General features: G+C 36.3%; 3 protein-coding genes and 1 pseudogene across 4 annotated transcripts; 2 read left to right on the plus strand and 2 right to left on the minus strand.

Moving 5' to 3' along the window:
• The first annotated feature begins 613 nt into the window (after positions 1 to 613).
• On the plus strand, positions 614 to 3,156 carry LOC109238107 (annotated as a pseudogene).
• Positions 3,157 to 3,255: 99 nt separating this feature from the next.
• On the minus strand, positions 3,256 to 4,881 carry LOC109238120 (FACT complex subunit SPT16-like). Of its 2 annotated transcripts, none has more exons than XM_019404549.1 (2): positions 3,767 to 4,881; positions 3,256 to 3,495 (listed from the first exon to the last, which is right to left on the minus strand). In XM_019404549.1, the coding sequence occupies exons 1-2, from the start codon at positions 4,681 to 4,683 to the stop codon at positions 3,489 to 3,491; spliced, it is 924 nt and encodes a 307-aa protein (XP_019260094.1). In that variant the 5' UTR covers positions 4,684 to 4,881; the 3' UTR covers positions 3,256 to 3,488. The 2 variants fall into 2 exon arrangements, with proteins under 2 accessions (XP_019260094.1, XP_019260093.1); XM_019404548.1 differs by having other exon boundaries at positions 3,352 to 3,679; positions 3,767 to 4,877.
• Positions 4,882 to 10,443: 5,562 nt separating this feature from the next.
• On the minus strand, positions 10,444 to 12,500 carry LOC109238121 (probable acyl-activating enzyme 6). The gene has a single exon (XM_019404550.1). It carries the CDS (start codon positions 12,366 to 12,368, stop codon positions 10,713 to 10,715), a length of 1,656 nt encoding a protein of 551 aa, XP_019260095.1. The 5' UTR covers positions 12,369 to 12,500; the 3' UTR covers positions 10,444 to 10,712.
• A 592-nt stretch (positions 12,501 to 13,092) lies between these two features.
• On the plus strand, positions 13,093 to 14,780 carry LOC109238108. The gene is made up of 3 exons (XM_019404539.1): positions 13,093 to 13,649; positions 14,052 to 14,602; positions 14,692 to 14,780. Exons 1-3 carry the CDS (start codon positions 13,093 to 13,095, stop codon positions 14,778 to 14,780), a joined length of 1,197 nt encoding a protein of 398 aa, XP_019260084.1.
• Positions 14,781 to 15,126: the final 346 nt, after the last annotated feature.

The raw sequence follows: 15,126 nt of genomic DNA on the forward strand, positions 1-15,126 counted from the left end.
TAGTAAGTTGCGTTGGGGAAACTGGGGGATCAATGTTCATGGTGCCATCAGGGGAGGTGGCTAAATGGTTTAGTGGTGATGGTGAGGAAGAGTAAATTGGAATCATGATGGAAAGTGTTCAATGTTATGTAACATTTCTTTATTTAACAAATAGATGTCCAACTTTGGAGTAGGGTGTGAAAGAAGTAAAAAATTTCTTCTAATTTCTTTTATTGTGCTGAGTTTTCTTTTGATTAATCTTTGTTGTTTCTGTTCCTAGTTTATACTAGAAGAGCTTGTTGAATCCTGGGCGATACGCCTAATTTTAATCACGGTGTGGGCAAAATATCCTTAAGGATAGTATCCTTGACACGCCTCAAGCTAAATCTTATTCTCCATAACCAATATTTTCCAACAATATTAAGACTGTAATCACAGACGATGAGCGTTTGCATCAACAATTCTCTCATACTATCATATCTAAACATAAATGTTCTGTTGATAAATTGTTAAGCGTTGTAATAGACACAAGAAAGAGTTAAAAACAAGCATTTCCTAGTGTCGTAGCATCTTTTTTTTTTTTTTCGCTCCAAACATTTGGTGTTATTCTAATTGCTCCAAAATTATTGTTTAATTTCCTCAATTGGCTAAGCTGTACAAGAGAATAGTAGCTACAGACACAAGTCCTAAGCAGTTGCAATATGCAACCAGGTTACCTAACGTTCGATACGTTTGTACCTCTCCCAAGATGTCAATGGCTGAAGTCGAAAGCAAAATAGGAGCAGAGTCAAGTGTAGATTTGATAACAATTGCTGCAGCACTGCATTGGTTTGATCTCCCAACTTTCTACCAACAAGTGAAATGAGTGCTCAAGAAACCAAACGGAGTAATCGCCGCCTGGTCCTACACTACGCCACAAGTAAACAGCTCAGTGGATGCAGTTTTTTGATCCATTTTACTATAATGATACTGGACCTTACCGGGAATCTCCAAGAAAGTTAGTGGATGAAAAGTACAAAACCATTGATTTCCCATTTGAGCCTGTAGATGGATGTGGTCACAGTGGACAGTTCCAGTTCAAGATTGAGAGAGCCATGTATTTGGATTCTTATTTTACATACTTGAAGTCATTGTCAGCTTATCAAACAGCAAAGGACAAGGGTGTTGAGCTCTTACTAATGCCATTGTTGACAAATTCAATAGTGCTTGGAATGAAGACAGAGAAAGCAAGAAAATTGTAGTTTTCCCAATTTACTTAAGGATTGGCAAAGTTGGGACTTTGAATTGAAATTGCTATTTCTGGTAGTGTCTCAAAGTAGTAATAGGGAGTATAGCATCTGCATAGTCCTTATCTATTTTTTTTTTTCGTTTCTTCTACTTAGTTCTGAAGCTCTACTTAGCTTTATTATTGTACTTTATGTGAAAATCATAAAGTTATTTCTTCATTTTCTCTTCCAGTTCCTCTTTCAAGATAAAATGTAGTTTACTAGATTGAGCTCCTATCCCAAACAATTCTCTTCATGGAGCTCAGAACACATGTCGCAATTAAGCATTTAATTACCCATTTTCCAACAGTGTCATCAAGAATATGGACATGTTTCGCAGGCATGTGATCTGTTACGGGCTGCCCTTATTGACTCTCGGCGCCTGTAATGTTGTGTGACCCGAGCAGGCTGTGCGAGTGTCAGCCATGCGGGCGGCACGTGCTGACGATGTGTTTCAAGGAGCATGAGGCAAAGGGACTTTGGGGGAGGCAATAACCATCTAGATATGTTGTATTGCATGTCCTAAGAGTGCCAAAGAAGTATAACAAGGACCTGGGAGGAGCCCAAGTGTCTAGCCTATGGGCGACAACAACGTGCGTGCCATGAGTGTCAGCATCGCACATTTTCGAGTTATGAGTGAAATCTAGAGATTTTGGCTGCGGGCCTTGTTCCTAGTATGTCCTTATATATACTTTCCAAGTTTGGCATCATTTGGAGTTTGTTTACCTATGGGCTTGACTTATCCAAGTTTAGTGGCATTGTCGTAATTAGCTGAATCTTGCGAAGGCTATATCTCTTTCCTCGGATATGGGAATGGGATGAAACTTTATAGAGTGTGTTGTGAAGGAAGTCAAGACAAACTATTGAGAACAAACAGCACCTCATTCGGAGGTTGGAGTAAGAAAAAGGTCAATTATGATTCTCTGGCCAAAACATGTTAAATAGGGAAACATGTGCTTTTTCTTTTTAAGCATATATAAGGGGGACAGTATTGAACACTCAGCCAACCTCCCCCCGTGCATGCTGCAATTGAGCCGCACCAAGTGAGCAACCTTGGGGTGGGGGGGAGGACCCCAAGGGCCTGTCTAGGCATCTCTAAGGAGTGTCCAAAGTATCCATATGAGTTCGGGAACTCTATGGATGACGCCACACCTCAAGGCTAGCGTTGGGCGCAAAACTAGTGCCAGAGGCTTGACGTATAGAACGGCTAGGCCCTGGAGGTTACCATAGGGAAGGATAAATACCTATGTGCCGATTGGACACTCAAGTCACCACTCTTAAGAGCCTCGTGTGTTGACTTGTGAGCATGACTCAGGTTCAACCTTGCAAGCAAGGGTTCGTTGCCCTAGGCTTGCAGTCGTGGGACGACGCTGCACTATGCGGAATGGAAGTATGTTGTGAGAGCTATGTTTGGAAATGCCATATGACAACCATGGGCATCTTATGAATGACGCACATGACAAAGGCCAAGGATTGATGGTTGCCCTACTCGGCAAAGCACAACCATGTGCCAAGGCACAAGGCAAGTGTCAAGCTTGAGAATTGGACTGTGCACTTGAGAACTATGCTTGATGCCAAACGAGGACTGACATATCCGTAGCCAAACCCCTGGAGTGCACAAGGACAAGATCCAGCCACAGGAAAATGTCAACAGGACAAGGCTGAAGCCTTGGCATAAAACGGGCGACACGGGAGAAGCTAAGCCTTTGAGGCAAGCTTCGACATAGGCACAAAATCATGCTAGAAAACCTGGGATAAGAGAAGGCTGGCTTGTAGTTAGGTGGGACTACGGGAGCCGTACGGGAAATTTGTGTAAACATTCTCGCGCCAAAGTATTCGTCCGATACAAAATTAACATAATCTCTCACAGCTTCTTTCAAATGCAAAACTAATTTCAGCGAGGGAGTTGCTTCCTGATTACCAGTTAGGAAGTATATGACAAAATGGAAGGTCATCAAAGTATATGAGAACTGGAGAAGCCACATCTGAGAAATAGTTCAACAAGAAACTATGAACAAACTTAACTTTCTGAAGGTAAAAAAGGTTACAATAGAAATTTGATAAAGGACGATAGAACATAAAAAATAAAATTAAAAAAAAAAAGGAATAGAAAAAAGTAAGCTTGAGGCATTACCATATATAACAAGCCTGTTACGAGTTGTTTTAACGGTAATAGATAAGATGACTTTGCTAATCACACTTCAATGTGGGACTCTTGCCGTCCTGTTTATTTTTACTTCAATATCACAAACTGTACAACAACAACAACAACAACAACAAATTAAAAAATAACTAGCACTGGTATGCACAAACTGATGCTAGCAACTAATGAGAAGAGACCACAGGCACAGGCACAGGCACATTAGTGTGAAGAAGCCTTAATCTTCGTTTTATCCCTAAGACCAAATGATTTTGATGTTTTATCCATGATCCACCTAGTAAACAATGAGTTAATAGTTAGAGCCTACAGCAGAATATATGAAATACTCCTATAAAGATGGACACATTCTGAATAGCAATACCTTTTCCAGCTGAGTTTATTAGCCACGTTTGTTTCTTGTCCTTCTTCCTTTCCTTCAATTAGCATCCAATCTTCATCATCGTCATGATCCATAACTACAGAATCCTTCCTCAAGCTACCAGTGAAATCATCTCCCGTTATTGTACCATCCATGGTATCTTTCTCAAGCAATATCTTATTTTCTTCTAGTTTGCTTGACAAATTGACTGGGTCATCTAATTGCAATTTATGCTCCAAATCACTGTCCATAAGTGAACAAGACTCCTGCAATATATTCTTTTCTTCAGATTTACGTGACTGGTTAGCTTCGTTTTCCTGTGATATTGAGACCAATTTCTCATCCAAACACGCGGAGGGTCCAACACTTTGTTCATCACCTTCGTTAAACATCGCATCAAGACCAAAATTGACAGTGGCGGCCTGATACTTAGTTGGTTCTAATTTATTAATACAATTCAAGAAAAGCTTCGATTTTGGGTACTCGCCTTCTACGTAACCAACCACAAACGGATACTCCTTATCAACATCAAGAAAGGCCTTCTCGTTACGAATATTTCTAGCGTCACGTATCGTAGCATCAATGATCAAGAATCCATCGTCGGTCTTGTCTTTCAGTTGAACTGATGTTGGGATTTTCCGTGTCAACGTGGCACAAGAGCAAAATTCACGGAGCTTGGAAAAGCTTTTATGGGTACAGAGGAAGTAAATTCCATAAGGAGTGAAGATTACAGTTGTATCGGTAAAGTCATCACCTAAGAGCCATAAATAGAAGGAGGATGATTTTGGATTGGAGAAGTTGGCCAATTTTGGTGGGGTGTGAATAACCACAACATCAGAATTTCCCCATAGTTGTTTCTTGTATTGGATCCAATTTATGTAAAAGGCATTAAGCCTCTTCTCGAACAGCTCTGGGATCATCTTTTCTCTTTGGTAATTGAAATTGCCCGAGAGGAGGGGGTGAAGCAGAGTGGGGAGTCAAGGCATGCGTAGACTTGAAGTATATGAATTGAGAAAAGACAATCCAAGTAGGTACAAGTCTTTGTTTAATTAGTGTAGGAGATAGTGGATTCCGACGAATATGGTTGGAAATTTCATGGCATAGTCCATGTAGCTACTAATTTTTTAGTCACAAAGATACAAGGAAATAGTCATAGTTTTCAACTTTCCAATTGCCTTTATCAAAATACAGGATGAGATATCCTAGAATTTGCGAATTTTTTATTTCTTTTGTTTTAACTTCAGAAAGTTTTTTATCTCTTCAACCAAATATTATCCGAACGCCTATTGTCAAAGATGATACGTTTACAATCATCTATCTTTTGCCTAGTATATTCCAACTTACATGTACTAAAGCTTAATTAGAGGTCTCAAATTCGTACCTTGAAAATGAAAAATAATCCTAGTAGGTAGCGCTTCCTCTTTAATAGGTCTTATGTGACACGAATCTGAATTAATTGAAGTGTGATCTCAATGCTGATACTGGATGCAGGGTGGCACCACAAAAAAAATAAAAATTCCATGCTTCAATCGAGAGAGGCACACTATTTGCTCGGTGAATACCTTGTACCATAGCTAGGAAGTCCACTTGCTTTGTGCATACAGAAAAATAAGGATGCTACTACATTTGGTGAATCTGATCACGAAGTTGCCTATATTGTATGTTTAGTTTTCTAGAATGAGATTTCTTTACATTTGTAGAGTAAAATAATATTTTACCAATTAGGTTACCTGAATGATAACTACGGACAATCTTAAAGCTTCACATATCCTACTATAACATGTTAAAATACTAATGCAGAAATCCTTTTAGAATTTCAAAGTCAATGAGCTTACTTGAATAGATCTGGAGATGCGAAATTTGGAAGGCAGGCCCAGGGAAGTGATGAAAAAGGGATTTTTTTTTTGTTTCTATACAATATTTAAAACTTATTTACTAAAATTGTTCTAATTTTGTATATTACCCGCCCTAAACAAGGATTACTTATAAATTATATACATTCCACCTTAAAAGGCTCTCAATTCATTATTAGTACCTTCAATCAAAGAATTTAGTTACACCTTTTTTCTTTTTTCTCTCCTCTCTCCCCTCTTCTCTCCAGATTATTGGGACCAAAACAGTCAATATTTTGCACAAAACAAATTAAGTAATTGCATATTTTGGGACGCATTTTAACAGAAAGGAGTAAAAACGAAATAGGATGCAGGGAGTATAAAATTTTTCATTGTGACTTATCCCAAAGAAAAACGCTCACTGTTTTGAGTTCCTTTCTTAGTTCTTTTAACTGTCTACTAGAAATCTCGTTTCCCTGACATTTGATTTTCCTGGCTCTATTTATACTTATCAGGGTTTGAAAGCCAAATTTTGCAAGTACAGAGCAGTACCTGAAAGCATCTCCAAATACTATCATGCTGAATGTTCTGTGGTATTAGGATGTGAGACACACATATTGTATATCTTACATTACCATTGAAATAAATTTTGCTTATTATTTCATTGATATTGTTGAAGAAGAATCACATGCAAATTAATAAAGCTTGCAAGTTTATTTATTTACTTCAAAAAAAATTATTAAAAAAAGTTGCACATTTTGCTTTTAATTTATAAACTGCATATTGCATAGTGTGAACTGTTTTATATAGAAAGTTAAGGAGAAATCGGGACGGATTTTAACAAGATCTAAAAAGAAATTCTACTGAATCCAAACTTCATTGCATATTATATTCAAACTAAACACATAAAAATCTCTATCTCTAAGAACAATATATGGTACATCAACATACAAATTAAAAATAAATTCCGTACAAATTTAATGCAAATTTGAATATCTACAACAACATACATAGTAAAAATAAATTTCAAACAACTAATTTTATATTATACAACTTATCTCCAACTTTCATACATTATTTCTACCCAGTTAAATTAAGGGTGTTAAACGGGTGAGCCGGGCCGGTCCGGGTTGGGAAAAAATGAAACCGGCCGGTTTCCAATCCGGGCCGGTTATGGGTTAGTCTATACGGGCTTAACGGGTCCAGATCCATCCGGGTAAAAAATGAACCGTAAGGGTTACGGGTCCAAGGGGTCAGGCCGGGCCGGGTTAGTGTTATTTTTTTTTTTTTTTGCATTTTGTATAACTATTGTAATTTATATTAATATAAAGTAAAAATATAAAATTAAAAAAAAAAATCTTATAAAAAAGGATGCAAAGGCTTTAACATCTTTATATTTGAAATTTTGAATATTTTATTAAGAATTTAAGATAATAGGATATAATGAAGATGGAAAAAAATTGCACTTATAATTTGCAAGTTCTTTTTTTATTTCAAACTTTGACATTTAACAACAACTAAATTAATGAAAAAAGAGTAAAACTAACTTTTCATTGCATTATATACTTCAAATTAATCTAACAAACTAAAACATTAAGCATAAATACGTCTAATAATTTTAAAATAGCACAAATTGTCTCAAATCAACTTAAATACGAATTTCTGGAGGACGCTCAAGACAACTCTTCATATGCCTCCTTAAACAGCCTGTGCCCACCCACTTTAGACGAAGATTTAAGACTAGACCACAGTTCTTGCACTTTACTTTGTGAACATCTTCATTTTCTTCTACCACCTAAAAGTGCTTTCAAACATATGAGCGCAAGAGTGCGGGGCATGATTTAACTTGAATTGAGAATTTGAGTTTGAGAAATGAGAAATGAGTGAAAAAATGAAGAAGAGGGGGGGTATATTTATAGTTTTTCAAAGGACTAAATTAGTAATTACTAAAAGTGTTATTTTTTAAAAAACATTGCCCAAAAATGGACTATTCTTGCAATCAACCCATTGGGCAACAGTCATATGACAATTAAAAAACAAAAAAATCTGAAATCTAGCCGCTAAATCGGTCCGGGCCGGGCCGGTTAACCGGTTCTATAGGAATTTTGGTTGACCGGGTTTGACCGGTCCGGTTAATCGGATGTATTAAGGTGAACGGACCAACCCCCCAACCCAGCCCACCCGGCCCCCTAAGTATCGGACCGGACCGGTCCGGGTTTCAATCGGTCTTGGCCGGTCCGGAAACGGGTCAACCCGGCCCGTTTGATACCCTTAAGTTAAATACAACTACAATATCATATCAACAACTTTATGTAAAAAGATACTATTGATGACTTAAATATAAATTTTATACAACGATTCATATATTATACAACTATTTCTCAACTTTCATATAACATTCAAATAAAAAAATATATAACTACAACATAATACAATTTACATACAATTATACTACAATTTCGTAAGTATATTATATGTCATGTGTTCTTCTTCTTCTTCTTCTTCTTCTTCTTCTTCTTCTTCTTATTATTATTATTATTATTATTATTATTATTATTATTATTATTATTATTATTATTATTATTATTATTATGAACTTCTGCCAAAATCAAGTCTAATCTTCACCAAAACACCCTCAAAATTGAAATATAAACTCCAAACAATATTATAATTGTATGCAACAACACCCAATCCAAATAAATAATGATTTTTGAAAACCCAAATTCGATTTCAAACCTTCAAACCTTTTTAATGGCTGTCAATGGTGGAGAGTCAAACACCTTCAAAATTTATTGATTCACAATTTAAATTTGAACACCAATTGTAAAACATGATAGGAAATTGCTAAGTTAAAACGATTGAAATCCATTAATGAACACCTTCAAAATTTATTGATTCACAATCCATTATATTTGTTGTATAGTGACAGTCTATTTTGTATAGTGACAGTATATTTTGTATATTTTTTTATATAGTAACAGTCTATTTAGTATATATTTTGTATAGTGACAGTCTATTTTGTATATATTTTGTATAGTGACAGACTATTGTATACAAATTGTATTGTGACAGTCTATTTAGTATATTTTTGTATAGTGATAGTCTATTTTATATATATTTTGTATAATGACAGTCTATTTAGTATATTTTTTGTATAATGACAGTCTTTTTTGTATATATTTTGTATAGTCACAGTCTATTTTATATAAATTGTATAGTGATAGTCTATTTTGTATAATTCCCTTACACTTTCATGTTTGCCCATTAGGGACCCATTAAATCTCGTGAACACAAACTCCAGATAAACACGACAGAATTCTCAACCCATGCGGCCTACAATCCAAAAAGGAATTTAAGTTCTATAAATTAATATAATTACATATAAATTTTAGCCACTGCTGTTAGTGTAAAGATTGATGGTTCAATACGGAGGCGGCGCTTGCGACGGTGGCATTCGGCAGCGGCTTCTTCTGCTGAGGAAAATGCGTATGATCACTAAGGGAGAAGGAAGAAAGGCGGAGGAACGACGTATGATCGCTGACAGTGGCAGAGGAACGACGGAGAGAGCGGAGGAGGATGCCATATAGAGGGTGAGTGACAGTGGTCTTGGGCTAGCCTTTTAATTAGTTTTGGGCTACAAAATGCATACTGTATTTTTGTGGCTTGCGGTTGATATTAATTTCTAGCGGCTGGCTATAAATGAAGTTTGCTCAAAGTTATTCTGAGTAAGTAGACAAAGTAGAAATTGCATGGGGCGCCCTATTTGGTTGCCCTCTTTTAACTTATACCTGCTTTGTTTTTTCGTTTGCATCCGTACCTATTATTTTGTTAAAAGCGTTTTAAAAAGATAATTTTGCCCTTCAGGACTATTGACAAAACTGCAGACTGCAGGACAAAACTTCAGCATGTTCTGGCATGAAGTTTAGCAGATGAACTAAATAACTTAAGCATTTTTAGTCTGAAGTTTTAGCAAATGAACTGAATAACATAAGCATGTTTAGTTTGAAGTTTTAGCAAATGAACTAAATAACGTAAACATAATGAACTAAATAACTTAAGCATGTTTAATCTGAAGTTTTAGCAAATGAACGAAATAACTTGAGCATGCATTAGCAAAAACTCATTAGAAAATTACATATTGCAAGACAAACTTAAGCATGTTTAGTCTAAAGTTTTCGCAAATGAACTAAATTTCAGCATGTTTAAACTGAAGTTTGAACAAATGAACTAAATAACTTCAGCATGCATTAGCAAAAACTCATTAGAAAATTACATACTGCAAGGCAAAAACTTAAGCATGTTTAGTCTGAAGTTTTCGCAAATGAACTAAATAACTTCAGCATGTTTAAACTGAAGTTTTAGCAAATGAACTAAATAACTTCAGCATGGATTAGCAAAAACTCATTAGAAAATTACATACTGCAAGACAAAAACTTAAACATGTTTAGTCTGAAGTTTTCGCAAATGAACTAAATAACTTCAGCATGTTTAAACTGAAGTTTTAGCAAATAAACTAAATAACTTCAGTGTTCATGAGAAAACTATAGACTACAAGATAAATAACTTCAGCATGCATTAGCATGAAGTTTTAGCTTCAATGTAAAACAACTTCATACTATATTAGCATGAAGTTTCTGGTTTTTTTATAAAGTTGCTGAGAGGAGAGGAGGAGATCTTTTTTCATGAATGACGTTGCAGATCACGCGATTTATCAGGGGTGTAAGTGTCATATTATTACGGATTTTTTGTCAACTGACTACCAAATCAATAATTTTTAAAAATAGAATACAAGTTAAAAGGTGCCACAAATATAGAGTACGGCTGCAAATCTCGTAGACAAAAGCCAAATCCACAAGGTCGTATAGAAACTGGAAACCTGGAGCAGTAAATAATAAATTATTTAAACCATCACATCATGACACTAACAATTTAACAACCATAGGCAAGTGTCCACATTCATATTTCTTGTTTTTTATTGGTTTTGTCCACATACTAAAAAAGAAAAAGAAAAAAAAAAGAAAGAAAAAAGATGCAAAGTTTTGTTTGATAAACACTTGGTATATATCAAAATGAGTTCAACCTAGTCATGGACACAACCAGGCCGAGTTAACTCATCTTTACATTTTGCTCATCTTGATCAAGCTGCCAGTTTTCCCCATACTTTTAGCTATATCTCTAAGCACAAACTTCTGAATTTTCCCAGTTGAAGTCTTTGGAAGCTCTTGTTTGAAAATCACAGTCTTTGGCACCATATAATGTGGTAATTTGGCTCTACAAAACTCTATAATATCCTTCTCACTTGCCTTTTCTTTTCCATTCAAGCTGACAAATGCACACGGAGTTTCACCCCAAAATTCATCTGGTCGTGCCACAACTGCTGCCTCATTAATTGCTGGATGTGTGTACAACACTGACTCTACTTCCACACTGCTCAAATTCTCACCACCACTTATAATCACATCCTTTGACCTGTCTTTAATTTCTAAGTACCCATCAGCGTGCATAACCGCAACATCCCCCGTGTAAAACCAACCATCATCTTTCAAACATTTTGATGTTCCCTCGGGGTCTTTAAGGTACCCTAACATAATACAACCACCCTTTAGGACAATTTCACCTAACGTCGTACCATCGCGTTTCACACTGACTCCAGATTCTGGATCCACCACGTCCACTTCAGTCATCCCTATAGTCCTCACACCTTGTCTTGATTTCAACCTCGCTCTTTCCTCTGCAGGCAATTTATTCCAGTGATTTTTCCACGTACAAGAAACTACTAGCCCGCCAGTTTCTGTTAGCCCATATCCGTGGTGCACTACAAATCCTAACGACTCTGTTCGAAACAGGACAGCTGCAGGGGGTGGAGATCCTGCAGTCATAATATAAACAGAGTGTTTTAAGGGCTTGCTATCAGGGGAATTTGACAACATGTTGAGTACCACAGGAGCAGCACAAATATGAGTAACGTTGTGTTTTTTGATCGAGTCGTAAATGATTTTCGCGTCGAATTTTCTCAAACAGATATTAGTTCCACCAACTACAGCCATGCCCCAAGGATAGCTCCAGCCGTTAGCATGAAACATAGGAAGTGTCCATAAATAAACGGGCTGTTTTGGAACAAGCCATTGTTGTAAAGAGTCCAATGAAATAATGAAAATTCCTCTGTGGCTATGAACCACTCCTTTTGGGGCAGAGGTTGTACCAGAAGTGTAATTCATCACAATTGGATCAAATTCACTTTTGGGTCGAACCCAACTGAAACCCGAATCCCCTTTTTCCACTAATTTCTCATACGTGCTCATGAATTCACTGGTTTGTGGAGTTGGGAATTCGTCATCTTCGATGAGAACTAGGAGTGGACGGTTGGATTTCGGCGGAAAAAAGGATATTGCTTCAAGAACTAGGGATTTTGACTGACAATCGACAAATACGAGTTTTGATTCGCTGTGACATAGGAGGATAGAGATAGTGCGAGCATCGAGACGAATATTGATAGTGTTAAGGACTGCACCCGCCATCGGAGCTGCAAAGTGGAGCTCGTACATGGCGGGTATATTAGGGGCGACAACTGACACGACATCACCTCTATTGATACCAAGAGAGGCAATTGAGGAAGCAACTTTGAGGCAGCGGGTATGGGTTAGGGACCATGTGTGAGTAATATTGTTGTAAACAACGGAAGGGCAATCGGCATAGATGGTGGCAGCTCTTTCTAAGAAGGTAAGAGGAGTAAGAGGAGTTGAATTTGGTGGCCTTGGCTTTAGCTGATCCATAGTTTAGGCTTCTATTAGTTTAGGCTTCTATTGTTTGTGCGTCGATGGTTGATGTTAATGCTGTTACCTAGGCCTGTATATATCCAATGAGACACGAGGATTAAAGCGAGTTACGTGTTTTTGTTTGAAAAAGGGAACACCATATAAAACGTGGAGTGGGATATAAAACTCGAATTTCAACTTCGATAAAGGAGAAATTTCTAATAAGGCTTTTAAGTGGACCCTAAATGCCTAATTTATAATGAGAATTTTTCATAAAGCACCATTTTTTAATTCTAATTAGTCATTTATAGATACATTTTGCTATATTACTTGTTATAGATACCTTTTATGTTTTTATACAATGTATTTCATGTATTTAAGCAGTTGTATTCATTAATACAACCAAAAAAATAGGCGTAAAAACGGGAACTCCAGCTAAGGGTATCTGTATTTATCTGTATTCAAGCTGAATACAGATAAAATTCAGTAATGTTTTTGCGCAAATTCTGGGAAGTTAAACTTGTTAAAAACGGAAGGAAATAAATTCACATGATAGTCTCCTAATTTAACTCAAAGAAATAATACGAGTACACAATAATCTGCTCAAAGAATGCAGAATAATCTTCTCCCTTTTTTCGTGAAAAGAAGCAAAAAAACAGACCATCCAAATTCTTCAATTCTCTTCTCCTTTTTTCGATTGATACAAATTATATACAACATAAGTTATAGTTGCTCTATACATATGGCAAGTTTAACAGTTTTGTTGCGTCATTCTGGCAAGTGGAACGATGAGGGCAATTATATCGATTTTGCAATTGAGGGAATACTGATTAAGGAGTATGCCTCCTTTAATGATCTAGTTGCTTCAATTTCTAATCAACTGGGTATAGATTTGAGCTCAAAGACCATTAAAATACAATACAAAGTAGAAGGAAATTGCACGCTAATGGAAATACACAATGATATGGGTTACAGAGTGTATGTAGAATTGAAAAAAGAGAACAGAGAATTTGGGATGTATCCTTTGTGCGTAACTACTATCGAAAAAGAGCTTATAGACGGAGGAGTTCAAAGGTACGATTCTGATACTAATAATACACTAGCTATAGAATTTGTCTATTCAGGAGAAGCGATTGGAGTGTTCGAACTCCACAATGATTTGATAATTTCAAAAACCAATCAAAAGGAGGTTATGGCCGGACAAGTTTATAAGGATAAGGCTACATTGAAAGAGGTGATGGAGAATTATGCTATAGCTCAAAGGTTTCAATTCCGGGTTGATCGGTCTAATGCTGTCAGGTTTGTTTTTTGTTTAAATTTGTTGTATTTATGCGTATTTGTGTGTTTCCTCCTGATGAACACATATGAAAACTTATATTTGTTTAGGGTGCTTAAATACATGTATTCAAATGTATTTTAATGGTGTACAAACACAATAGAGGCTCTAATTATTTTCTTATTTTGTCTACTGTGGTATTAAGTGTTTGCATATTCATACAAGTGTATTCAGTTGTATTCATTGTGTTTGAACGCATGTAACTATATTGGAATTCAGTAGTATACAAAATTATATATACACTTGTGAATTTGTTAACATGTATTCAGGATGTATATATGTCAGATTCTATTTGTCTGATGTATGAGCTGTATTTGTTGTAAACAAGTATGCTAATCAAATGTTAAATGATTAATTCTTTGCAGCTATGCATTATTATGTATTTCAGAAGATTGTGAATGGAGGTTTAAGGCTTCAAGCATTAACAAATCAGAACTATTCAAGGTGAGAGAATTCAATGATAACCATACATGTCCGCTGAAGGATAAGGTGTACGAGCAGCGGCAGGCTAGTAGCAGCCTTATAGGTGGTATTATAAGGCCAAAGCTTACAAACCATAAGAGGAAATACACTCCGAGGGACATTATTGATGATGTGAAATCAGATTTAGGTGTAGATGTTAGCTACATGTTGGCGTGGAGGGCTAAAGAAAAGGCAATGAATTTTCTTAGAGGTGAACCGGCTGATTCATACAAAAAATTACCAGGATACTTATATATAATGGATATGACATATCCAGGTTCCCACATCAGAATGGTAAAATCGCCAAAGAATGAGTTCATGTACGTGTATATATCATTGTATGCCTTTATAAGGGGGTTTGATCATTGTAGACCAATTGTTGTTGTGGATGGAAGTAACCTAAAATCTTACTACACCGGTACATTCGTTTCGGCAAGCACGTTGGATGGTGCAGGTGAGTATTTGAATAATAATACAATATGTTAATATTTAAATATTAAAATACATGTATTAAGAAATAATTATATTCAATTGTATGTACAGGTCATATATTACCACCAGCATATGGTGTTATTGATTCAGAGAACAATGCTGCTTGGACGTGGTTCTTTGAGCAATTCAAGATAGCATAAGGTGTAAGGGAAAACATGTGCATCGTTTCAGATAGAAATGAGAGTATCATTAAATCTGTATCGAGAGTGTATCCGGATGTACCGCATTTTGCTTGTATATGGCATCTATGGAACAACGTATATAAGAAATTCAAAAAGAGTCATGCCAAATTGAGCGAGATATACTTTTCGATGGCAAAAGTATACACAGAAGCTGAATTTGACAGTCTAATGGAGAAGGTGAAGAAGGTAGATATTAGGATGAAAGAATACTTATAGTTAGCTGGTTACGAAAAGTGGGCTAGGTTGTATGCACCTGTTAACAGGGGATGGACAATGACGTCAAATATTGCTGAGTCAATCAATG

This window comes from Nicotiana attenuata, unplaced genomic scaffold, assembly GCF_001879085.1.
Source record: "Nicotiana attenuata strain UT unplaced genomic scaffold, NIATTr2, whole genome shotgun sequence".
Lineage (NCBI taxonomy): Eukaryota > Viridiplantae > Streptophyta > Magnoliopsida > Solanales > Solanaceae > Nicotiana > Nicotiana attenuata.

Excerpts from the sequence above, each read along its gene's own strand:
- LOC109238120 (XM_019404548.1), bottom strand. The coding sequence starts at position 4,683 with ATGATCCCAGAGCTGTTCGAGAAGAGGCTTAATGCCTTTTACATAAAT. Across the intron at positions 3,680-3,766 it reads AATAAACTCAGCTGGAAAAG|GTGGATCATGGATAAAACAT; the intron begins GTATTGCTATTC and ends ATTGTTTACTAG.
- LOC109238121 (XM_019404550.1), bottom strand. The coding sequence starts at position 12,368 with ATGGATCAGCTAAAGCCAAGGCCACCAAATTCAACTCCTCTTACTCCT.
- LOC109238108 (XM_019404539.1), top strand. The coding sequence starts at position 13,093 with ATGGCAAGTTTAACAGTTTTGTTGCGTCATTCTGGCAAGTGGAACGAT. Across the intron at positions 13,650-14,051 it reads GATCGGTCTAATGCTGTCAG|CTATGCATTATTATGTATTT; the intron begins GTTTGTTTTTTG and ends AATTCTTTGCAG. Across the intron at positions 14,603-14,691 it reads AAGCACGTTGGATGGTGCAG|GTCATATATTACCACCAGCA; the intron begins GTGAGTATTTGA and ends TTGTATGTACAG.